This window comes from Leishmania donovani, chromosome 27 (assembly GCF_000227135.1).
Source record: "Leishmania donovani BPK282A1 complete genome, chromosome 27".
Taxonomy (NCBI): Eukaryota; Euglenozoa; class Kinetoplastea; order Trypanosomatida; family Trypanosomatidae; genus Leishmania; species Leishmania donovani.
The window spans coordinates 457,589-480,738 of record NC_018254.1 but is presented as its reverse complement, the minus strand read 5'-3'; the positions used below and the strand labels follow the sequence as shown (position 1 = coordinate 480,738).

The 23,150-nt window shown below is 53.4% G+C and overlaps 9 protein-coding genes across 9 annotated transcripts; 3 read left to right on the top strand and 6 right to left on the bottom strand.

Annotated features, from left to right (window-relative positions):
- Nucleotides 1-2: 2 nt before the first annotated feature.
- On the bottom strand, nucleotides 3-272 carry LDBPK_271220 (hypothetical protein, conserved; the record flags this gene model as incomplete). The annotated part of the gene is made up of 1 exon (XM_003861927.1): nucleotides 3-272. A coding segment is annotated over one exon (270 nt), but the record flags the coding sequence as incomplete, so codon positions are not given.
- A 1,876-nt stretch (nucleotides 273-2,148) lies between these two features.
- LDBPK_271210 (hypothetical protein, conserved) lies at nucleotides 2,149-2,640 on the bottom strand (the record flags this gene model as incomplete). Its single annotated transcript, XM_003861926.1, has 1 exon — nucleotides 2,149-2,640. The coding sequence occupies one exon, from the start codon at nucleotides 2,638-2,640 to the stop codon at nucleotides 2,149-2,151; it is 492 nt and encodes a 163-aa protein (XP_003861974.1).
- A 1,217-nt stretch (nucleotides 2,641-3,857) lies between these two features.
- Nucleotides 3,858-5,048, bottom strand: LDBPK_271200 (hypothetical protein, conserved; the record flags this gene model as incomplete). Its single annotated transcript, XM_003861925.1, has 1 exon — nucleotides 3,858-5,048. One exon carries the CDS (start codon nucleotides 5,046-5,048, stop codon nucleotides 3,858-3,860), a length of 1,191 nt encoding a protein of 396 aa, XP_003861973.1.
- A 622-nt stretch (nucleotides 5,049-5,670) lies between these two features.
- On the bottom strand, nucleotides 5,671-6,348 carry LDBPK_271190 (hypothetical protein, conserved; the record flags this gene model as incomplete). Its single annotated transcript, XM_003861924.1, has 1 exon — nucleotides 5,671-6,348. The coding sequence occupies one exon, from the start codon at nucleotides 6,346-6,348 to the stop codon at nucleotides 5,671-5,673; it is 678 nt and encodes a 225-aa protein (XP_003861972.1).
- A 700-nt stretch (nucleotides 6,349-7,048) lies between these two features.
- Nucleotides 7,049-8,377, bottom strand: LDBPK_271180 (hypothetical protein, conserved; the record flags this gene model as incomplete). The annotated part of the gene is made up of 1 exon (XM_003861923.1): nucleotides 7,049-8,377. One exon carries the CDS (start codon nucleotides 8,375-8,377, stop codon nucleotides 7,049-7,051), a length of 1,329 nt encoding a protein of 442 aa, XP_003861971.1.
- Nucleotides 8,378-8,947: 570 nt separating this feature from the next.
- Nucleotides 8,948-10,675, bottom strand: LDBPK_271170 (ubiquitin hydrolase, putative; the record flags this gene model as incomplete). The annotated part of the gene is made up of 1 exon (XM_003861922.1): nucleotides 8,948-10,675. The coding sequence occupies one exon, from the start codon at nucleotides 10,673-10,675 to the stop codon at nucleotides 8,948-8,950; it is 1,728 nt and encodes a 575-aa protein (XP_003861970.1).
- Nucleotides 10,676-12,389: 1,714 nt separating this feature from the next.
- LDBPK_271160 (cation transporter, putative) lies at nucleotides 12,390-14,222 on the top strand (the record flags this gene model as incomplete). Its single annotated transcript, XM_003861921.1, has 1 exon — nucleotides 12,390-14,222. One exon carries the CDS (start codon nucleotides 12,390-12,392, stop codon nucleotides 14,220-14,222), a length of 1,833 nt encoding a protein of 610 aa, XP_003861969.1.
- Nucleotides 14,223-14,946: 724 nt separating this feature from the next.
- LDBPK_271150 (T-complex protein 1, beta subunit, putative) lies at nucleotides 14,947-16,536 on the top strand (the record flags this gene model as incomplete). The annotated part of the gene is made up of 1 exon (XM_003861920.1): nucleotides 14,947-16,536. The coding sequence occupies one exon, from the start codon at nucleotides 14,947-14,949 to the stop codon at nucleotides 16,534-16,536; it is 1,590 nt and encodes a 529-aa protein (XP_003861968.1).
- A 1,244-nt stretch (nucleotides 16,537-17,780) lies between these two features.
- On the top strand, nucleotides 17,781-18,746 carry LDBPK_271140 (hypothetical protein, conserved; the record flags this gene model as incomplete). The annotated part of the gene is made up of 1 exon (XM_003861919.1): nucleotides 17,781-18,746. One exon carries the CDS (start codon nucleotides 17,781-17,783, stop codon nucleotides 18,744-18,746), a length of 966 nt encoding a protein of 321 aa, XP_003861967.1.
- Between the last annotated feature and the right edge of the window lie 4,404 nt (nucleotides 18,747-23,150).

Genomic DNA, 23,150 nt, shown 5'->3' with positions numbered 1-23,150 from the left:
CCGATGGGGGCAAAGTCAGCAGGGGCACGGCGAGGCGGGTGCGGCTGGCCCGCCGGCGGGCCAGCGCGACGCGATTGCAGGTGGCCACGGCTTTCGATAGCGTCCATCAGTGCCTGGCGCTGCTCAGGGTCCGGGACGGCCTGGCGCAAGGCCTCCTCTGACATCTTGCGCAGAGATACGATACGGTCCACTCCCATGGACTGAAAGGCGGGAATCGTGTCCCCCATCTGCAGGCGCGCCAGCAGGGCCTCGACAGCATTCTGTTGAGACATCGTGAGTTCTTCACGGCTCTTCCAAAGGGGGGGGGCGTGTGCAGGTTTGTGCGTCAGAAGTGTCAACAAGTTGTTGATATGTGAAGAAACAAAGGAGAGACTAGTATTTTTTTTCTCGTTTTTGAACGAGAACGGTGCGCGGCGATCCCAAACTTGCCTTCACGTAAACGGAGTCTCTACAACAGAGGCTGACCGTCAGAGAGAGAAACGAAGATTTATGACGAGAGAGGGGACGGGCGGAAGTGAGAACAGTGTTGTGTACGTCGACTAACCTCGCTGGCGTGAATACAACAGAAAGAGAAGACAAGATGATGCGGGTAGGCGTGTGCCACGGTGACAGAGAAAACAGAAAAGGTACAGGTGGGCAGCGGCGGTAAGTGAGCCGGTTGTTGTCCAGTAGCCTTTGCTGCTGGCTTCCTTTGGCGGAGAGAGGGGTAGGGGGGAGGTAGCCGCACCACGGGAAGTAAAAGACGGGCACGGAGAACAGGAAAGCTTAGTGAGGTGTCAAGTGTGAATGACTCTGTGTGTGTGTGTGTGTGTGTGTGTGTATGCCTGGGTGCGTGCGTGTGGAAAGGGAAGAAGAGGAGGGGGAGGGGGTTGAATTCTTCGGCAGTGTTGAGTCGGAGGGGTTTCCTTTTTGCTGATGTGTTACCTTTTCCCTAAGGCAGTGTGAACACTCAAAAAAAGGAAGGAAGGAAAGCGAAAAAGAGCGGGGACTTTGATGTGGGCTGTGGGTGTGGGTCAGAGAGACACAAGCGAGCAGGGATTTGACGGCGGCAAGTGGTGATGCCCAAGGAGGGTGCCGACGCGTGGTGTTGTTGTTGTGCACATGTGCATGTGATGGGCGAAGGAGCGCAACAAGGGAAAGCGGAAATCGAAAACGAAAAATGAAGAAAAGAGAACGGGTGGAGATAACATCCGCAACACTTTCATGGCGAGCGTACGAATAGATCGAAAAACGCCATGCGTACAAATCGAACGAGACTAGCGCACGATAACGCTTGCGGCGAGCCACATCGGGGTGTCTGTCCCTGAGCGAGTGTGGTGAGGCAGATCAGCTCACCCCACTGAGCTTCCTCATGCAGAGCTCACCGCTACAAAACTAACTGGCAGCCAAATAGCCTTTTCGATACATTTCGGGCCGCCTTTGTGCCCCGCTGCACACAAGTTCTCTTGAATTGAACATGTGCGTGTGAGTGTTCCTTATTTTCGTTTTTTTTTGCCGTTTCTTCTTTCGTGTGCGTGCCGTCTTTTCATCCATGGCGGGTCTTCGTTGACGCATACACGCACGATAGCAGTCTAAGAGGGAGGGAGAGACAGAGACAGACAGACAGCGGTGACCACTAAAACAGGGAAAGAAGAATGTGGCTCAACAGGTCGACGCTGAACAACAACGAAAAAGAATGAGGAAGGAGAGAGCGAAGAGCGCGGCCGGAGTGAGGAACAGGAGGTGTGCAGCCTCGTGCAGAACACACGCGCACCTGTGTCGCCTTTCTTCTCACCGTAAAAGAGGAGACGCCTGCACCCTCGAGTTGGCGCACATGGTTGACGTTGGCGAGTACCCCTTGAGCGCAGGACCATCGGTCCTTCCAGCGCTCTTTGTATGTCATTCATCTCTACTCTGTCCACTGCACACGTGGCGGAAAGAAGTGCATAGAGGCTCAACGTGGGGAGGCGAGACAGCGCCATATACGCCGTGTTGGAGGATGCGAGAGTGGGTGTGCCAGCTTGATCCACCTGCACCTTCTCAAGCACCTTTCCCGCCTACACACATGCACGCCGAGCACGAGAAAAAGTGTTCACAGCTGCACCAGGTAGCAGGAGAGAGCAGCTCTCTAGTTCCTCTACTCGAGTATTACACCCCGCCTCAGCTCATTCAAATGGAGGCAGCGTCCGTAGGCGTTGAAGTCTGCCTGCTGCGGGGCAGCCTGCACCGAATTCGAACGCGTGCGGCACACCTTGAGAAGCGCGTCACGACACCACTTTTGAGCGTCGCGGCAGAGAACGGTCTGCTCCTCCAGTGGTCGAGACCGGGTGCGCGCTGGCAGCACCGAGCCGCGCTGCAACGTTTTTGTTTTGCTTCTTCGGCCCTTTCTTTAGAAGTCTCCATGCAATGGGCATAGTGGAAGGCGTCGACGAGGATCTGAACACTGCCGCGTTGGGCAACGAACTTGCCGCCCTCGTCATTCATGGTGAGCGCACTGGGAGTGACAGCGCCACCAAACAAGATATCCATCTCAGGGAGATGGTGCGTCATCGCGACCAGGACATACGGAATGCACGGTCGATGCGTACGCCGGCTCTGTGCACTGCGGGAGGAGATGGTGCTCAGGAAGCCGGAAACGGCATTGAGGGCGCCGTGTGTCATCGAACATCATTCCTGAAACACGGGCAAGTAGCAGCTCGGTATTTCAATGAAAAACACGGCACCGTTATCTTTGTTCAGTGACACGTCAGCGAGGAATTGTGTGTCGATGCGCAGCAGCAGCGCATCTCTTGCCCCGCAGCACTCGAGCGACGAGGAGCCGTGACCAGCGAATACGCTCACCTAGTCGTGACATAGGTGTCGTCGTTGACAACGCCTGTGTGGTCGATTTCGCGAGAGCACCAATATTGGATGAGACGACGGAGGGTCAGTTCCATTCTGGTCACCACACTGATTCACCGGGCTCGCGAGCGCCGCCTCATACCGCTGCATCTTCACAGGTAAAGAAGTCATGATGGCCGCTAGAGGGTGCACCGGCTGCCCAAAAAGTGGCGGTACTCTCACTGTTCCTCTTGCACCACAAGAATAAAGAGGTGTGGCGTCTTTTTGCTTTTATGTGTCCTTTGGTGTCGGGGAAATTGGTGTGCTTGTGCACTCCAACAGTGTAGCGCTGGCAGCTAGCTGGGTTATGTGCTCACGCAGAACCACACACAGCGCCTACCGCATGAGCAGAGACAGCGCCTGGGTGCAGAGGAGGGTGCACACTGGAGAAGGGAGGAGAAAGCGTAGTGGATACCTCCTGAACAAAAGCAAACACAAGGCGAGGGACAAAGACGGAACCGTGTAGATGCGTGCATGCGCGAACGTATGAATACTCAGATCCCCTCTCACTTACAGATGAGTGCTAGAGGGGAAGGGTAACGCACGGACACTGCGCCGCTGGCCTCAAACGCGTCGTGTACAGTGGGGCAAGAAGCAAAGATGATGTCTTTTCCCTCCTCGCTGCGCCAATCAAGTGCGAGCATCGCTCTCTAAGTGGTTGTCGGTTCAACGCCACCCACACCTCTCTTTGAGTGTCCGTGAGAGAAGGAACTTTGAAACGAGGGAAAGCGGGGAAGGGGTGGTGAGAAGGATACCCTCCCCCCGCGTCCCCTCCTTAATGCCGTGCATGCGCGCACCTTGTCCGTGGAAGGCAGGCAGGCTGAGCTGTCACTTTTATGAGGCACGGTAATGTACATTGCAAACGAAAGCACCCCACGAGGGGTGAGAAAAGGCACGCACACAGGCACACAGACGTGTACACTCACAGTTGGCGCAAGCCTGCCTCTGCATATCGTCGAAGCGGGAGAAGCAAGTCAAACAGGAAAAGCGCAAGGCAGCTACACGCTCTCCGAAATGCGAATCTTGAGCGTTGCAGTGGAGGCCTCCTGCCCGCGTCGGAGGATGGCGGGGTCGTTGCAGCAACAGTGTTGCAAACTTATCACCCGAAGCGTGGAAACGCTGCCGCTCAAAGCCACATCCAGCAGAACTGCACTTCCAGTGTCACCGATGGGGTTGCCATCCATGATCAGTGTGGTCAACGCAGACGTGGACGGCAGGGTTCGGGCGATGGCCTCAGCACCCACGCGGCCGATACGGTTGTTGGCTATAATCACTTCCTCGATGGCATTTTCCGATATCACGCGAGCAACCAGTTGGCCGCACTTATCATCCAGCCCACAAGAGCTCAGGTTGCATTGCTTGATGGTGTTGTTCTGCAGCAGCCCTTCAGACAAGAGGAGCTGCGCACCTGCGGCTCGCAGGGGGTTCCATTCGATGTTTAGCACGCGCAGGTCGCTGTTTCGGGACAGCACCTTGGCCAGCTCCGTCGCCCCGACAAAGCCGATGCGGTTGTAGCTCAAGTCCAACTCCTGCAGAGTGATGTTCTCGGCTAGGGTATCCGCAAAGGCAGCGATGTCGGTGTCACCGAGATCGTTATCTGAGAGGGCCAAAAAGCGCAGTGTGCTGCCAGGGGCAAGGACCTCGTTCACCACCGCGCCGCCGGAGAAGGTGTTCAGGTGATGTGCACCCTTCCGCATCGCCTCCACGCGGCCCATCTGATTCTTCGACAGGTTCAGAGACTGGATGTTGCGTGCATCATTTATGGCGCGCACCAACTCCAGCGCCGCGGACGGAGTAATGTAATTGCCGACAAGAATCAGTGATTGCACTGCCGAGGTGACGCGAAGGGCGGCGGCCAGAGCTGTGCACCCCTTCACACCAAGCCCCGCGTACGACAAGTCTAGCACCTCGTTCTCAGCGGCCAGATCTTTCGCGATGGAACTTGTTGCACCCTTCACGCCGGTCGCCTTGGCGAGCTCCGCGCACACCGCCAGATAAGCCTTAGCGCCAGAGGCGTCGCTCTCGGGATCTTCAGGAATGGGGTACTTATACCTCTTAAGTGCTTGCAGTCGCTCTGCAAGTAACTCCTCTGGCGGTTTGCACCGCGGCGCTTCCTCTTCGTACGCCAAAAGGATAAGCTGAGAGGAGGATAAGGCAGGGTCAGCCTCCCCGGTGGCGGAGTCCACCATGGTGGTTGTGCGTTTCACCACGAACAGAGCGGTAGGGCGCTCGCGCGAGCACACGGTGGCGGGACAAGGCTGTGATGGCTTGCGCCCTCGGCTTTCTTTTATCTAGGGAGGCGAGGGCTGGAGATGGGGGAAGGGGGACCACTTAAACCGATAGGTGGGGGAGAAAGAAGCAAAAGGCAAGGACGGCTGAAGGCAGAGCAGCCGAGACGTTTCTTTTCCTATGAAGGAGTGAAAGCAGGCACGCGTATGTGACCTGTTCGACCGTACTCAGCGGGTCTGCAAACAGTGGGCAAGGGAGAAGTTCACGAGAGGGTGCTTGGATATCACGAGCGCCTCGTCAGTTGCATCCAATCATGTTACAGCCCTTCAGCGAAAGGATATGAAGGCGACGTTTTCAAGGGGTGGGGCTGCGTGAGGTACTTTTGGCCTCCTAGCACACATGGAGGGGGAAAGCAGTGTTAGCGGCGCCGCTTGCTTTCTCTCTTATGCTTCTTCTTAGTGAAACACGACGACAGGAGAGGCTCGGAGGCATGACCCGACGACAACCATAGCAGTTATTGCAGTTTGCACTGGTGCGTCACTGGCGTGAGAAAACCAAGACAGGGGCATCGCCTAATCGATGTTACAAGACGTAGGGAAGCACCTCGGACTTCACAAAGTGCTCTGCTGCGTCGTTGCCGTGCGCTAAAAGCACTGCGGCAACCATCGCTTTGACGCAGCCTGCGCCATATGGTTCGGGAAGCGGCTGTGCACCATTCACGCTCCCATGCGAAGAAAGCCAGCACATGAGCCCTTTAGTGGAGCTGAGGCGCTGACGCGAAAACAGGTCAGCCGAGGCATCTGTGAGCACCATGTGCTCCAAGCGCCAGTGATCGCGCAGGACTCGGCACAGCGCCGTGTCGCTGGTTAGCAAGGCAAGCAAGGAAGCATACTCCTCACGTCGAGTGCTCTCAAATGTTGCCAGTATCCACAGGCCGCCAATCCGCTCCAAGAGCGACTCGCCAATGGCGACAAGCGGTTGCATCGTGCCAGACACGCCGGCGGCAGTGGTAAAACTTGGGTGCACAAACACCTGCAAAAAACGAGTGTGGTGATGCTGTACCACGTCGGGGAAGGTTCTGTGAAGCACCCGCGACAGCTCCGCCGCCCATCGAGGTGGTGGAAGGAAAGGCAGTGGCTGAGCGGGGAGGTGTGAGTTGCGCAGAAGCTCCTGATAGGAAGTTGAGGTGCGAGGCTTCGCCAAGTCCGACAAAATACTCAGCACTCCTGGAAGCGCCTGAAGCTTGCAGCAGCGGCGCATACTGACACACTATCACCTCTACTCCTCTCCTTCTGCCTTCCGCGCACAACCCGTTCAGTGGTACTATCCGTGTACCTTGTGAGAGAGAGGTTGAAGAAAGAGAAGGACAGAGTACATTGCTTGTGGCATCCGAGAGTACCTCATGCGGGAGCATGATGGATAGTCCTTGACAGAGCAATCAAGCTTTGTGTTTCTTTTCGTTTCTTTGTCGACATTTCGCTGCCTCGTTGCTTCTGCACTACTAAACCACGAGAAGGCGAAGTGGGTAGCATGCCGATAAACATAGTCAACGAGCAAAGGCCACTGCTTTTCACTGAACTCGAAGAAGACGGCCTCGATAAGTTTTTTTTTCCTCCGCGTAGCATGCATGCTGGCAATATCGCTGGCCAGTGTCGAAATATGTGCACCTATGCCTCTGGTGCGGGCGCCCAATTGCCTTAACGCGCACACCAGGTACAGAGCCACAATAAAACGACGAGGGGCAGAGAACACACACAGATAAAAAAAAACAGAAAACCTCTTCAAAGAGGGCACTAGCCTGACATCTGTAAAAGTAGTAGCACAATTATGGGTGCGAAAGAAAAAGGAAAAGAAAGCGATTGAGCATCAAGGAAAAAAGGGGCCCTACTCGCAGAGACGTACCAAAAAAAAGGCAAAGAGCACAGCACAGGCATCCACTCCTAAGTTTGTGCTTCATAGTTTAATCCTCTGCTGACTTCGGCAGGAGCAGGGGAGCCTGCCGTCTAATCAGAGAAAAGGGGGAGCTGCTTTGATAGCTCTGTCTTGCGGGCAGCAGTAAAGCTTCTTGTCTGGCGATACGATCTTCCAGGTCAGCCTCCATGCTTTCAAGTGTCCTCCGACAATGGTCACCGTACTCGCGATAATATCTACGTCTGTCTGCAACGTTTACCGAGTCGCTAGATCTGTGCGACAAATGAGATGAGCCGATGGTGTGTGAAAAATACGGCTCTGATGGCATCGGCGACAACACTCGAGGCGAGCTGTGCAGTACTTCGTCACAGTTGTCCGTGGGAGAAGAGCCTCGAATGCCTTCTCCCTGCCTTATCGATGCAGAGAACAAAAGCGAAGCCATATGAGCTATTTTGTCCCTTTTTTGTAAGCGTGGCACTTTTTTGGACGAGGGAGAGCCATTCCGAGGCGCAGCCATGTCGAAAAGATCCTGTGATTGCTGTTTCAGAGAAGTGCTTCGCGAGCGCGAAAGCGAGTTACTAAAAAAGCTTCTTGATTCCTCAGATTGTTGCCGAATTACCCGCACTTCCTCCGAGAGCAGAGCATCTTCATAGCTCTCGGAGTACCAAAGCCGGAGAATCTGCCGCTCATGTCGTTCTTGACGCTTGAGTGCGCGTCGGGACGCCCTTTCGATGTGGAACATTTCAAAGGCAGCAAGGCGAATAACCTCGACCTCCTTCGCCACACCGAGTACGGTGATTATCGAATCAAAGGCGTCCATCTCCTCCTGACAAAATGCGAACCGTTCTTCGAACTCCGCAGACTCGACGAGCAGCAACGCTTGCTGCAACAGAGGATGAAGCGAACATGGTAGGACTGTGCTGAACGATTCATTATTCACTGGGAGTGTGTTTGATGCTTTAGGATGCCTAGGTGAGTCCCAAATACACTGCGAAGAGCTTTGCTGACGGAATTTTGTCACAGACGCTCCACGAAGGAGGTCACTTGGACTCACTCGTTTCGTCAACTCAGCCCCTACATAGCGAAGTCGTGACGGCGACACCACCTGTGATCCGTGTGGTGTGAGAGAGGAAACAGAGGAGGCGCGCATTGGATGCTTCACATTTGCGCGAGACGGGCTCCTGCTTTCGGCTTCTTGCCTCAACTGTGAGTGAATGCTCAGAATAGGCGCATACGGTTGCCAGTTACTTTGCAAAGAAGTTCTTGAGCGAGCTTGAGGTGAAGATTGACGAAGTATCTCGTTCACGCGACGGGAAATACGAGGTTCGTAATCAGGTTTGCTTTCCTTCCCAGGAAAATAAAACACCCTTGATTGCATTCTGTGTAAACTCCCTCCAAAAGGGAAGCAGAACTCTTTTTCGCGTGCTCCTGATACAGTGACAAGAAGTGAAAAAGGAGAAGAAGGGGGAAAGTGAAAGGCGCCCCAAAGACACCGGCAACTCGCCACCGCAGTGCATCTCACAGCTACCAAGTAAAAGAGATGTGGTCAACAGAACACCACACGCTGCACGTATTGTGAAGCTCGTTCTGACATATTCTTCCTCAACAGTAAGATATGCAATCTGCTTCTAGATAGCCACAGACAAGAAAGACCTTTTCTTCGCCTGTGTGTGTGTGAATGTGTGTGCCCAACTAATCACTGAAACCCCACTGTCGCTAAGATGCAGAGAACGATGACTCGCTTTACAAGCCTATAACCTGCGATAAAGTGGAACCACAATCTCCGAATCTCATGAAAGCAGCAACAGCAAAAACATATCCACACTCAGAGGGGACAAAAAGGAGAACAGAAAGCAAAGCAAACAAATAACAAAAAAGTATGTCACCTGCGCAGCATTACAAGGAAGGTAAAAAGAGGTGTTCAGCGTTAGGGAAAGAGGAAGTTCGATCAACGTACGTAGCAGAGAATATAGGCAAGATTATTATCTGCCACTTCCGCTTTTGTCACCTGCTCATCGCTGAAGTGGCACCACACACCATCAGCACCAACAGCATCTGCAGTATAGTGACCTCCATACATGTTGCCTTGGTGATTGATAATACCCACCAAATGGTACTTTGTTTTCGAGAAGCTGGAGCACATATACGAGGCAATGTTCAGTGTTTTACTAAAGAAAACGCTCGAGTTGACTTTTGAGGCGGTGGTGAAGTCACCGTAACAGCGGAAACGCTTCAGAGTAATAAATAGAACTGGTGGTGCTGAATAAAACAGCAGTTGCTTTCGGGCGTTCACCTTCTGGTGACAGTTAGGGCACATGTACATCGAGCTATCGTCAAGAATTTCTTCCCGGCAGTAAGCGGCAAAGCAGTCGTCGAGTGAAACCTTTGACGAGGTCCGCGGAATAGGAATTTCAATGCTAAGAGAAACATTGAAAGAACGTGACTGGTGGCAACAGGAGGGGCAGACAATCGCGCTTCGCTCTTGAAACGCGCAGTAGTCAACTATAACGGACGAATTCTTCTGATAGTACTGCCCCCAGTAGCGTCGAGCAAGTTCGTCATCGGTGCCTTTAGAGTTGTCAATCTCAGGAAACTCAATTCTATTACTGTCGTTCACATTCAGTGCTCCGTGAATGCCATCCAGCACAACACGTAGAAACTCGTTTGCATCCTGCTGGCTTGAGTTTTGAAACCCCTCGTAGTAGTCTCCGAGAGCAGACTTGAACGGAGACGCGCTCACTGAAAACTTGCAGTCGGAACGATTGAGCTCACGGATAACGAAGCTAAATGAGTTGATCAAGCGAGTCAGCTTTCCCTTTGTATTAAGCAGGTGGGAAACATAGGCGTCTGTGAGAAAGTACTGGCCTAATGGCGTGGAATTGAGTACCTGCAGCACGCTATTCATGTAGCATGTGTTACCCAAATTTACGATTCCCCTCCGTCGCACTGACAGAGAGGCATTTGAAGGATTCAGGATACAGGTTGTATAGCTTCTATGTGAGGCTGAGGCAGGGAGAGCGTGGCTGTCGCCTGTCACGGGATTTACTGGCGCTGGAGACGGTTCCGGTCTGGAGACGGTGTCGTACGTTGGAGGAGGAGCAGGCGGGCCATTGGAGACCGTGCGTAGGGTAATGTTCCTCGTGCCAGGCACCGAAGCCCAGCGAAGTCGCTGCAACAACTCATCTACGCTGCTGTTCTCGGAAGACAGAAGTTGCTGCTGTCTTGTCAAGTGCATGTCTACAGCCCTAGAAAGCTGCTTGTTCCCGTCACCATCTCCGCTGTCCGACTCCAGCTGCTGGGCTACGATGCGACGGCGTTCCGGCTCCCGACGGTCGATTTCTTCGATCATAGCCTTGTACTCGATCGGTAGTTCCTTCAGCTTCAACTTAGCCTCGAGGTCAAGAGCCTCAGCAAAGACCCTCTTTGTCGATGGATCTCTTTGCGTGAAGTCAACCGGGTTCTCTTCCTTATCGAAAAATAAAAGGCACTTGTTGACGTAGTAGTACGCATTGGCGTAGTTTCGTTTGCTCTCTTCGTCCTTGGCTTTAGTGATGAGCGCATTGACAGTGACGCATTGCTTATAAGGATCGGAAACTTTTATCTCGTACTGGCGTGCATGATGGTAGATTGTTCTGACAAACTCGTCGTAGGATATCTTGTAGTCAAACTTGAACATTTCCGCTTCATGAACAAATATAGCTCCTTTTTTCGACTCCGATTACATCACACAGAGACCAGAAACAGAGGGGGGACGAGACGAAGAGGCTTTTAAGCAAAGAGAAAAGGAGAAGTGCCTGTCAGCTATTATGGTTTCTGCAGAACAGGGAGAAATGACGGCGCCCCCTGCCGCTCTCCGGTAATCTAATTCTCCTAACCGCAGCCAAACCTCAACTAGCCTGCTTCGTACAATCTCGAAGTCAAAGGGGAAAAAATACGCCATTTTTCTTCCATGAAATCTTTATTGTTTTTTCTTGTTTTTTTTTCTTGACTTGCTCTTAAATGAGGAACACGTATAAATATGTTTTTGTTTGTACTACGCATCACAAGCACTCCCAAGGTGCCGCTCGCCACCTAGTGCCTCCCTCTCGCGGCGGCGCAGGCTCCCCACAAGTGGGAAGTGAGGGCCGGATAGGATACGTCCGAGTCACACCCGCACTTCGCCTATTGTATGATACAATCGTATTCACGGTCGCAGGCTACTCCAACGTAACGCCATCTAGGGCTTGACGGCCGGCATCAGTAGCGATACGACGCTCTGACTCCCCGCACGCCGTAGATGCTTGAACCCTGTCACCACTAGAAGTGGTTCGGCATTGGCAGGGGGATAGGGTGGGGGCTGCTTGGCTTCCCCGCACAGAGTGGGGGTACTGGACCCTGTGATGCGACTCTGGGGGGTCCCCTGTTCGCATGCCATCCTTGCATATACTTGAAACAGAGCGACACAAAACCCACTCGAAGATCCTCTTCCTTGGATTGACTGAACGGCGCATGAAAGGTCGGACGATAGTCATTCAGCACCGCACATGTCGTGGGAGCTGTGTTTGCGCTGTGGTCGACATGTTTGCCGGTTCACAGTGCCACCCAACAGTTGTGCAAGGGGGTTCTGGAAATTGGGTGATGCTAGTGGCAGTTCTTGCCAGCTAAATGAAGCGTTTAGAAAGAGCTGAAGGGAGCTGTGAAACTTCGGTGCGTGTGCAAGGACGCGTGAAAGTCTCCCTCCTCTTCACCCGAACGAATTGGTTTGCTTTTCATGATGAATGCTCAGCCTACTACGCAAAGTCAACGCATTCTGCAGCTGATGCGATGCTTAGAACTCCTGCAGCGGTCCACTCGTCCTGGGCCCTTATTACTCTTTTACCCCCCCCCCCCGCGATCCGTGGTCTTGCGTGTGCCGCGCCGCAATCTCGTGGAAGGCAGATGAAACCCTCTATCGGGTACGACTATCACTTTAGAAGAGTATCCAGCTTGATTTCGTTTGCGGGCCGAGCCCCTTTGAGTGTCGATTCAGCTCCCCAGTGTTATCATTATTTGGAACCGCACCGTCACTCAGAGCTCTGTTTTTTTTTCTGCATTGCGTCTATTATAAAGTCCAGCAAAGTGACTGAACTCCGCTGAAGCCTCAAATAGCATGCGTGAGCAGCAGTTGTTCTGCTTTGGCCGTGAGGACTCGGCATCTAATCCTCTCATAGGGTCGCTCTTCCGTTTCACTGTTTCACCCGCGTGGGGGGCCATTGAATACAATGGCTGCTTACTAGTGTCGAAAACTCTCCCTCGCGGCCGTTCGAAATCGCAAATGGACAGTTCCACTGCTTCACCCAGCCTCTATTCTTCTTTCGACCCCCTAACTCTTTCCTTGTTGCACAGCTGCGCATCACCTTCAAATTCACCAGATGCATATTCCCGCAGCAGTCCTGACTCTTACGGCTTCCACATGTCTTGTTTTTGCTAGCCACTGTGCGAGATTATCTGGCACCAGCGTCGTGTGGCTGAGCTCCTTTGTGGCATTGCTGACCTTCTTGGCGCGGTTCCCACGCGCCCTTCGGTCGAAGGCAGCAGTGTGTGACACTCCTCGTCACAAAAGCCGCTTGCTCTCTGCTGGGGCATGTGCACTTTTTTGTCTAAGCGCCACCTACGGGCTGGCCACACTCGGCGCTTTACGTTTCGCGTGTGCCTGCGCCTGCGCCGCTGGCGCCGATCATATTGCTCGAACGCGAAGAAGCTCGCGAAATGCAAAGATGGCTTGTACGGCTCTCAGTTGCGTCATCCTGGCTCTGACATCCGATCCAGGCCAAGAAACTCGCCCATTCATACTCTTTGGAGCGTTAGGGGTTCTTTGCGCGGCTTGTGCGATTTCTCTCTCCACGAAAGACGTAGTGAAAAAAGCTGATCAAACAGCTTTTCTTTTTGCTGCTTGTGGTCTAAGTCTTGTGGGTTTCATTGCAACACTTGTGCAGCACAAGCCGATAGTCGAGAATGAAATGCTGCTGTTACTAGTGTTCTGTGTTTCCGGCATTGTTTTGGCGGGCTGTGTCAATGCAGGCCTGGTGTTGCAGGGGAACGCTTTCACTTTTGTGGCTGCGGCCGCTGGTATGTCAGCTGGATCAGTAGTTTGCGGTGAAAAAGTGTTTCCTGCTGTGTACGACTGGGAAAGCCTTGCTTTGCTAACCTCGGCCGGTCTTATTTTTGCTGCGCACAAAGGTCTGACTTTTGCAGACTCGTCTGTAGCATCACTGAGTGGTGTCTCCCTTAACCCAACGCAGATGCTGAAGACAAAGCAGCACCGCGAGGAAAGCGGCATTATTGTCAGCTTACTCTCTAATTCAAGGGAGCGCAAGCTTTTTGTTTTTCTTTTGTTGACTGTTGGCATAATGCTTTTAGAGCTCATTTACGGTCTTGCAGTGAATTCTCTCGGACTGATTTCAGATTCATTTCATATGATGCTTGATGGAGCGTCGATTATCATTGGACTGTACGCGGCGCACGCTGCGTCGTGGCTACCAGACGAAAAAACGCATCCCTTCGGCTACGGACGATACGAAGTTTTCGGAGGATTTGTAAATGGCATTCTTCTTCTTTTTATTGCTTTGTATGTGATGGTTGAATCCATACAGCGATTTCTGAACCCGCCCGAAATCGAGGGACCGTACTTGCTTCTTGTTTCCGTGATCGGGCTAGCCGTGAACGTGGTGGGCATTATCTTTTTTCACGATTCGCATGGTCATAGTCACTCGCATTCGCACGGGGAAGCTGGTAGTGGTCATGTGGACCACAACATGCGGGGTGTTTATCTACATATTCTGGCGGATTTGCTAGGTAGTGTTAGTGTAATTATTTCGAGTATATTGATTTATCTGTTTGGACTCTGGATTGCGGATCCAATTTGTAGCGCTATGAGCGCCATCCTAGTTCTGCTCTCGGCGTTTCCGCTGCTCGAGGAAACGGGAAAAGTTCTTCTGCTATCTGCACCGAATCATGAAAGCAACTATTGCGATAAATTACGCGAAGCTTTACTTGCTACATCTTTGTTGCAAGATGTCGAATCTCCAAAGCTATGGATACACTCGACTCCTCCGCGTGAACTCACAATTTGTACTGTGGCAGGCAAACTACGCAATAGTACCGAGTACACAAGCGCGCGAAAAAAGATTACGGAAACAGTAACGGCTCATATGATGCACCATTTAGATGTTCATAATGTTAGTTTTGTGTTGCACCTGGAGTAACGCAGTTGACTTTTTTAGCGTTACTTTATTTCCCAGTATGAGGCTGCGTATTGTTTTCCCCTTTTGTTCTTGTTAGCATTTTACTGTGCGCTCTATTTAAAATGATTATTTTTGCTCTCCCCCGAGATATGTGACTGGCTCATGTCATATGTTTTATGTGCTTTGAAAATGCTCGGAAAGAAAAGCAGAGGGGGGAAAACGAGGAGATTACAGATTTGTTTGCGACCTCTGTTATTGCCACCTTTTTTTTTTGACCGTTGGATTTTCATTTTACACACACCCACACGCACACACCCGCAAAAAAAAAAATGATTTATGACTTGTCCTTATCAGCATTTTTTTTCACTACCGTGACAAAAAAAAAGGTCTCCCTACAAAGCCGTGATAGAGTATAAAATAGCCTAGGGCTTGCTGCCGTGACGAACACGCCTCTTATAGGTCTCGCACAGCTGTGTCATTTGGCATAAATGCCTGCTCTCTGCAAACCATTTCCAGGATCAGCGAGTCCATTTTCTGCTCTAGAGTTCTTTCATTACCTCTCTGTGCCTATTCCACTTCTCTTGAATATCTAACCTTGCAACTAATAATGTAAAATATATTCCTTTTGAAAGCATATCCCTTTGCTTCTTATTATTATTTACCGCACAAGACGATATTCAACTTACACCTCGCAAAGACGACAGCTTTCAATCTAGCTTTGTACTATTCTGCAGACTGAGAAAAAATGTTCTTTGCTAACCAGGCTTCGCAGGTGCTGCGCCAGGGCGCCTCGGAGGAGAAAGGCGAACGTGCACGCCTCATGAACATCATGGGTGCCGTCTCAGTGGCTGACATTGTGAAGACAACTTTGGGCCCGAAGGGGATGGATAAGATTCTTCAAGGAACGGATCGAACTCAGTCCGTGCGTGTCACCAATGACGGTGCGACAATCCTCAAATCTCTGTTTATGGACAACCCGGCTGCCAAGATTCTGATTGATATGAGTAAGACACAGGATGATGAAGTGGGCGACGGTACGACTAGCGTCACGGTGTTTGCTGGCGAGCTCTTGCGCAACGCTGAAAAGCTGCTGGATCAGTCCATTCATCCTCAGACTATCATTGAGGGTTACCGCATGGCTACCGACGCCGCACAGAAGGCTCTGGCGGAGTCCGCCGAGGATCACGGCGCGGACGAGAAGCTCTTCTACGAAGATCTCATCCGCATCGCCAAGACTACCCTCAGCTCCAAGATCATTACTGTGGAGTCAGACCACTTCGCAAAGCTCTGCGTCGACGCGGTTCTTCGTCTGAAGGGCAGCGGCAACCTTGAGATGATTAATATCATGAAGAAGCTTGGTGGTACGCTCCGCGACAGCTATCTCGAGCCTGGGTTCCTGCTGGACAAGAAGATTGGCATTGGCCAGCCCCGCCGCCTGGAGAATGCCAAGATTCTTGTAGCGAACACCCCCATGGACACCGATAAGATCAAGATTTTTGGTGCGAAGGTGAACGTTGAGAGCGTTTCTCAGCTCGCCGAGGTGGAGGCGTCTGAAAAGGCAAAAATGAAGTCCAAGTGTATGAAGATCATTAAGCACAACATCAACTGCTTCATCAACCGTCAGCTTATCTACAACTATCCGGAGGAAATCTTTGCACAGCACGGTATCATGGCCATCGAGCATGCCGATTTCGATGGCATTGAGCGCCTCGCGAAGGCTCTCGGCGCGGACGTTGTCTCGACCTTCGAGGACACCTCGAACGTGCAGTACGGTTTCGCTGAGAGGATCGACGAGATCATGATTGGCGAGGGCACTGTGATCCGCTTCTCTGGACTTCCTAAGGGCGAGGCGTGCACGATTGTGCTGCGCGGCGCGTCGCGCCACATTCTTGATGAGGCGGAGCGCTCCATCCATGATGCGGTGTGCGTTATCTCGGAGACCGTGAAAGAGACGCGTACGGTGCTCGGTGCCGGCTGCTCCGAGTTCCTCATGGCAAACGCGGTGGAGGAGAAGGCCAAGGCGGTCGCGGGGAAGAAGCAGCTGGCGATGATGGCGTTTGCTGCTGCCCTTCGCACCCTTCCTGCTATCATCGCAGACAATGCCGGCCTTGATAGCAATGATCTTGTCACGCGCCTCCAAGCGGAGCACTACCAGGGGCACAAATCGCACGGCATTGATGTTATTCGTGGTGACATTGCTGACGTGAAGACACTTGGGATTACCGAGTCCTACAAAGTGAAGAGCTCTGTTGTGGCGTATGCCTCGGAGGCGGCTGAGATGATCTTGCGTGTGGATGATGTACTCCGCGCCGTGCCGCGTCAGCGCACTCAGTGATGGATGCCGACCTTCGAGTGAAAGCAGCGGCGCAAGAGCACTGCGAAACCGGAATAGGCTTTTGAAAGCTTTGTTCTCACCTCTGTAGGCAATGGTGCGAGTCATCGAACCGCTGCTCCGAGGCGGGCCGAAAGCAAGGTTCAGCGTCGTCTTCTGTCCACCCCTCCGATATAGAAACTGGCTCGCCACCGGGAAACCCTTGAAAAGGCAATCCTTCATGCTTCATACCGGCAGGCGTCGGTCCTGTTTACTCTTTTAGCGCGAAAGTTGAACGCTCAGTGAGAGAGTGGAGACAAACGAGGGATGAGGTGTGATGCAGCAGTGTTGTGGTGGCTCGCAGCAAAGGTGGTTCAAGTGAAAGAATTGGAAGCTTGGGCGTGACCGTCGTTTATTTTTCCACTTTCTTTGTGAGTTTGTGATGGCCAGTGTGAGGCTGTGCGCTGTATAGGCTAAGGACTAAGTGAGACTAACTCTTACTCTTATTTGTATGTTTCGTCTCAGAGAATGCAAAACCAAATCGGCTGATGCGTCGTGGTCTCTCGCCTACCGTCTGAGACACATGCATCTCGTGCCGAGGGGCACGGCTGCTTGTGGGCGACTTAGCCGCCGTCTTTGCTGTGCTTGCATCGTTTGCTTTCCTCTGCCCTCCAGAATTCCTGTGCCGGACGTTGTGTCGGGTGAGTTCGACACTCCACTGATCGATTCGGTGGCACAGCTGGCCTGACTGCTGCTCTTGTGGGCATCTTTTCCTCTCCTTTACGTATGCTTCACGAACTTCTCGACTTTCTCTCTCCGTGCCGGCGCACCTTGCGGTGCGCGCCGCTCGCTGGTTTCCTCTGTTTGGTTTGCGTTGCTCTGAAATGCCGAAGAACCTCTGAAAGAGCGGAATCAGCTTTTTTTCCTTGGCGTGGCCAATTACCGTTGTGTGAGCACCAGCTTCCAGTGCTTTTCTCACCTTCTCACAATCCGATCGTGACGCACAGACCCGAGTTTGGGCGAAAACGACAACACGGAAACAGCTCACGAGTTCGCGCGCACACGCAAACACGAAAAACAGAATACACTGACTGCAGCGTGACGACAACACATTAGTCACGGTATATTAGCGGCAGCACAGATATCTAAATCCGCCGCTGCAACTCCAGGACGCAGTAAGCAGCCGTGCAACAGGTAGTGCGCGTCGGCCTTTTGGTTTCTGCGCTGACTTCTCTGCTTCGCTTAGCGTTCCTCTCACGGCAGCTGTAATGAGCAAGTACGTGGCCCCCACTGGCAAGGTAGCGCCAGCAGCCCCCGCTGCGGACAACGGTGTTGCTGATATCACCAAGGTGAAGATCTGCTCTGGACACACGCGCCCAGTATGCCACATTAACTACAGTGAAATCATCGATGGCACCTTCTGGTTTGTGACATCGTGCCACGACGCAAAACCGATGCTTCGCAATGGCCAGACCGGTGACTGGGTAGGAACGTTTGAGGGGCACAAGGGCGCTGTGTTCTGCTCCGCCTTCAACTCTGGTGCGACGCGGCTGGTGACGGGTAGCGGCGACTACTCTGCGATGGTCTGGGACGCCTTGACTGGCAAGAAACTTCATGTGTGGAGCCACCCAAAGTACATCAAGTCGTGCGACTGGATGGATCAGCGGATTGCCACAGGCTGCTTCGATGGTAACATCCGCATCTACGACGCTACTCGGTACGATGCTGACCCTCTGTCGTTTGGTAGCCCCGACGCCATTAACGTCAAGTCGACATACTTTTTGGACACAAACACCATGGTGACAGCGTGCGAGAACGTGATCATGAAGTGGGATCTCCGTGACACATCCGGGCCCTACCTGCGCCGTGAGATTCCCGGTCTCAACTTTGTCGAATACACGCACCGCCACTCTATTGTCGCCGCTCATGAGAAGAGCATCAGCTTCATCGACATCACGTCCTTGGAGGTGAAGGACAGCTTCACCACCTCGGAGGATGTCGAGTGCGCGTCTCTCTCACCAGACGGGCAGCGCGTCGCGGCCGGATCAAAGCTGAAGGCCAAGGAGTTCACGCTGGATGGCGTCGAGGTGGAGTCCAACCGCGGTCACCACGGACCCGTGTTCCACATCCGCTGGGCCTCAGATGGAAACTCCTACGCCTCCGGCGCTGAGGACGGCATGGTGCGCGTGTGGCCCTCGCACGAGATCATCGAGAAGTACGACACGGACGCCTAGTGGAGTGCAAACAGTGTCCGATGGCGTCCTGGCTGAACAAGAGGGTAAAGGTAACATACGAAAAAAGGAGGAACCCAACACGAGGTGAGGCGTCAAGGCGATGTGCCGTGAAGTGTGGATTATCCACATAGCCTGCAGCCTACGTTGCAGGAGAAGGGGCACAACCGTGGGCCTACTTCTACTGCTGCAAGAACGAAAGGCAAGATCTCTTTTTCGAAGTTTGGGTCAGCCTATTCCTTGAGCGAGTCAATCAATGATCTCTGCTGTCGCACACGTGTGTGCAGGTACGTGTGTGTGTGTGTGGACTCCTCTTGTTCGCTTCCCTCTTCATATAGCTTCACGTCTCGCGTGTTTTCAATGATGGCCGAGTGGTGCATGTGCGTCCTCTCTCCTCCATCTCCTTGTGAGGCGTGCACTCCCCCTTTCCTCTTTCACCGCCAAGTTCTCTTGGAGAAGCCGGGGCACCGGCTAGTCAAAGGAAAGGCATCAACTCAGTCACAATGCCTTCCACACCTTCTTGTGTGTGCCGCAAATCTCTACCGATTCGTATGTGCCTTTAGGAGTTTGACGGGAGGGTTGATGGGCGAGGCATGTGGCACACCTCCGCTTGCGTTTCGTGGAGGTTTTTGTGTGCTTCGTTTTACGTTTGCGGGTGCACAAGTGGGTAATGTGAGAGGGGAAGGGGGACTGGAGCAACAGCAGCTTCCCAAGGTGACTATGAAGCACTACCCGTATTTCGAGAATGTCGGGGAGAGAGCGAAGACGACTACTGCCGCGGAAGTGAGGAGCCAACAGAGGAGACCGATGTGCGTTTTGGAGGGCTTGCCCTTTTTTCCTTTTTCGCCTCTTCTAGACCATTCTTCTCTTCGCCGCATCATCTGCTCCAACCACGCGTAGTGCCCTTGGTCTTATTGTGTGTGTGTGTGTACTTTTTTTTGCGTTTTGGGTGCTTGTTCTGCCTGTTGATCTCACTAGTCTAGTTGTCACGGTACTTTTTTTCTCTGCGTTCCCGCAGACCCTCTGCAACGCGCTCCTCCTCCGCTGCTGCAACCTGACGTTGCCTTTTCGACCGATGGGGCGTAGGGGTAGGATGTGACGGACACACGTAAGGTGGTGCATCTTAAGTACTCTTTTTCCTTTAGATGGAAAAAAAAGGAAAGAAAACCAGCATTGCTGTTTGGCGCGCCAGCACTGCAGCCATCGTCCGCGGGCAAAGGTGAGGAGAGGGAGGGGGAATCTCATGAATGGTGAGCATGAAGCGGAAGTGAGTCGCCTGAGTGGGAACGGACCCAAGGCCACAGCTTCTCGCAATGATCGGGCTTCTCTTTTCCCCTTCCACTCCCTTGCCACGGATGATGGGGGACCCCCCAGAGTCGCATCACAGGGTCCAGTACCCCCACTCTGTGCGGGGAAGCCAAGCAGCCCCCACCCTATCCCCCTGCCAATGCCGAACCACTTCTAGTGGTGACAGGGTTCAAGCATCTACGGCGTGCGGGGAGTCAGAGCGTCGTATCGCTACTGATGCCGGCCGTCAAGCCCTAGATGGCGTTACGTTGGAGTAGCCTGCGACCGTGAATACGATTGTATCATACAATAGGCGAAGTGCGGGTGTGACTCGGACGTATCCTATCCGGCCCTCACTTCCCACTTGTGGGGAGCCTGCGCCGCCGCGAGAGGGAGGCACTAGGTGGCGAGCGGCACCTTGGGAGCGGCTGAGAGGCGACCTGCGAGACGGAGGGGGGGGGGCAGAACTTGAGTTAGAGGCCATGCTCAGATGACGGAGTCAACGCATTGCTGTAATGCGTGTTCATGGCCACTTCGCACCACTCAGTGGACCTGTGATGGGCCGGAGGTCGAGTTGGAGGTGAACTCGCGTTCGATGACAGAACGGCCACGCTGATAAGAAAATTCGAAGTCCCTTGCATCTGCGAAGAAAAACAACCACGCAGCACGCCATTCAGAACGCGACGGATACAGACACCTCCACTCGCCCATGTAGCGGCTCGTGCCGCACTCCCCTGCCCTTTGGTTCCTCGTGTGTGCATTTTTTTTTTTCGTTTTCCCCTCTGTTGGCATTTTTGTGCAGCAGAGGTGTCACATCTACCACGTCAGCACTCTCGTCTGTTTCTGGTTGTTCTCGCCGCTTGCTCACACTCACTCACGATTACACACGTATTCCCGTCTCTCTCCCTCCCTCGCCCTTTCCACATAAACCTACATACACACACATAAACAGGCACATCCACATCCACATCCACACACCCTCCTCACTCCCTACATCCTCTGCTGTCTCCCGGTCAAACGGCCAGACGCCTACGATAATAAATGAATCGGTATCGCGTTCAACGAACTCCATCCACCCAGCGGCGTTTATCTCGTCTTTATCTCCTCGCCTCTCAAAAAATAGAAAAAATTTATCGAGAAAAAAAAAGACGGCCGCACTACTGCCTACTCATCGACAGCAACACCAACAGCGAAACGGAAGCCATGCCCCCTAGCGTTCAGCGCATCCCGAAGCCTCTTCGGGCGTCCGTAAGACTCTCTTCTTGAGATGCTTGTCATATTCAACCACAGAGGTCGTCTGTACTCCTTGCAGACACCCATATCACATAAACATAGCCGTTGATTTTCCTGCACCCAAGCAGCAACCAGGAACGCGTACAAGACGCTCAAGGATGTGTTCGTGAGGGCGTGCCTCTTCCAGCACGTTTTTCGATCTGGGATTTTGAGATGCGAACGTGATGATGTCTTCTTGCAGCATGGAGGCGCGCGGCAAGACGATGGCCGTGAGGGCCACATTCACATCTACTCTGCATCTGAGATGCAGGGAATGGTTCGCAAGGCCTATGCTGCAGCTGGCGGGATGACGGAGGTGGGGAGGAAAAACTTCTGCGAGATGCAGCAGATCGTGAAGGGGTAGACGATGTTCGCAGTTGAGTTGACGCAGTGCTCGACGGCGATTACGAACGCTGCTCCGGAGGTGTGAGCGAAGGCGTAGGCCAAGAACGACCTCCAGATTTTCCTGCCGCGCTGCGAGCAGACGGTAGAGATCAGCTGTGAGGAAGGGGCCCACCGGTGCCGGTGACACTGGAACAACGGGGTACAGTGCCTTGCTCGACTTCCGAGAGCTGGGGTCGGCTGTAAAGAAGCTGGCCGAAATATTCGAAGGCATCAATTCGTGGCTGCCGCAGCTGATACACGAGGTTGAGGAGACGCGTAAAGACATTGATGCGTCGATCTTGTTGCTGCACACATCGATCCCCATCTCTGCGCGGGAGGCTGCTAGTCAGTTCTCCGAGGAGGTTTCGGGGCTGCAACCCCCAGGGCCAGCTGGACACCGCGCTGTACCCGTTCTCTGGGATGAAGGAGGCGAGCTGGAACACGACAGACTACTCGGTGGACAACTAGGAGATGCATGTGCTCGCCACGATTCACAGGACGATGCCCTCGTGGCACAAGATGGGGTGCGAGCCGCGCGAGAAGCTTGTACAGCCCGTGCGTGTGGCGCGTTCCCCTGGGATGCACGAGAAACCTCTCTCGGTTTGGTGGGGTGATCATTGGGCGCTCTGGCGAGTTTACAGAGTTCATAACGCCGCTCCTGCAGAGGTGCCTTGGTGACCAGCCCGCGTTCACGCTTGAGAACGTGAGGAGGCTGAACCAAGAGGCTGAAGTCCGTGGTCATCCGCACTGCCGCCGACAAGGTGCGCTACCTGATAACCGTAATCATGCGTCTCGACATCGAGCGCGCGCTGATCGAAGGCGAGTTAGAGCCGATGCAGGGGCTGAAGGTTTGGGCGGACAGGGTGGAGTACTTCGGCATTGGCACATGCGGCCACGATGATTTGGGGTGCATGCAGAATGTGCAGTGGCCGAGTTATGGATAGGGCGGGTTCCCCTTGCTCACGATCTGGTCGATCTTTTCCACGCAGCTGATGGCAACTATCGCGAAGGGGATCGGAGACAACACGGTCAACACGTGTATCCTCGACGGTGACATGACGCCACCCCTGGAGCAGCAGCGCAAGAAGGTGTGGAGCAAGGGATGCATGTCTCCGACGATAATGGACGTTGTTGTCAAGGCGATCGGCAATCTGTTGACGAGGACTTGCCTCTGTGCGCACCTGGAGCGCCACCACCTCCGAAACAAGCACTCAGCGGGCATGCGTGCTTGACAGTCGCGCGTGACGACGGCTTTCCCCTCTCTTTCCTTCTCTCCATCGATGCGTTCATTGGCGGCGCTCTCTGTCTTTTTCTTCGCGTCTTCTCCTGCTCACACACGCACACGCACTGCTTGCACCGGGTGGGCATTACGGTCTCCTCCTCCACCGCCCCCACTCTTTGCTTGATCAGTGCTTTCCACTGTGCTCCTCCTTGCCGACCTCTTTGGCACGCTCACCCCTCTCC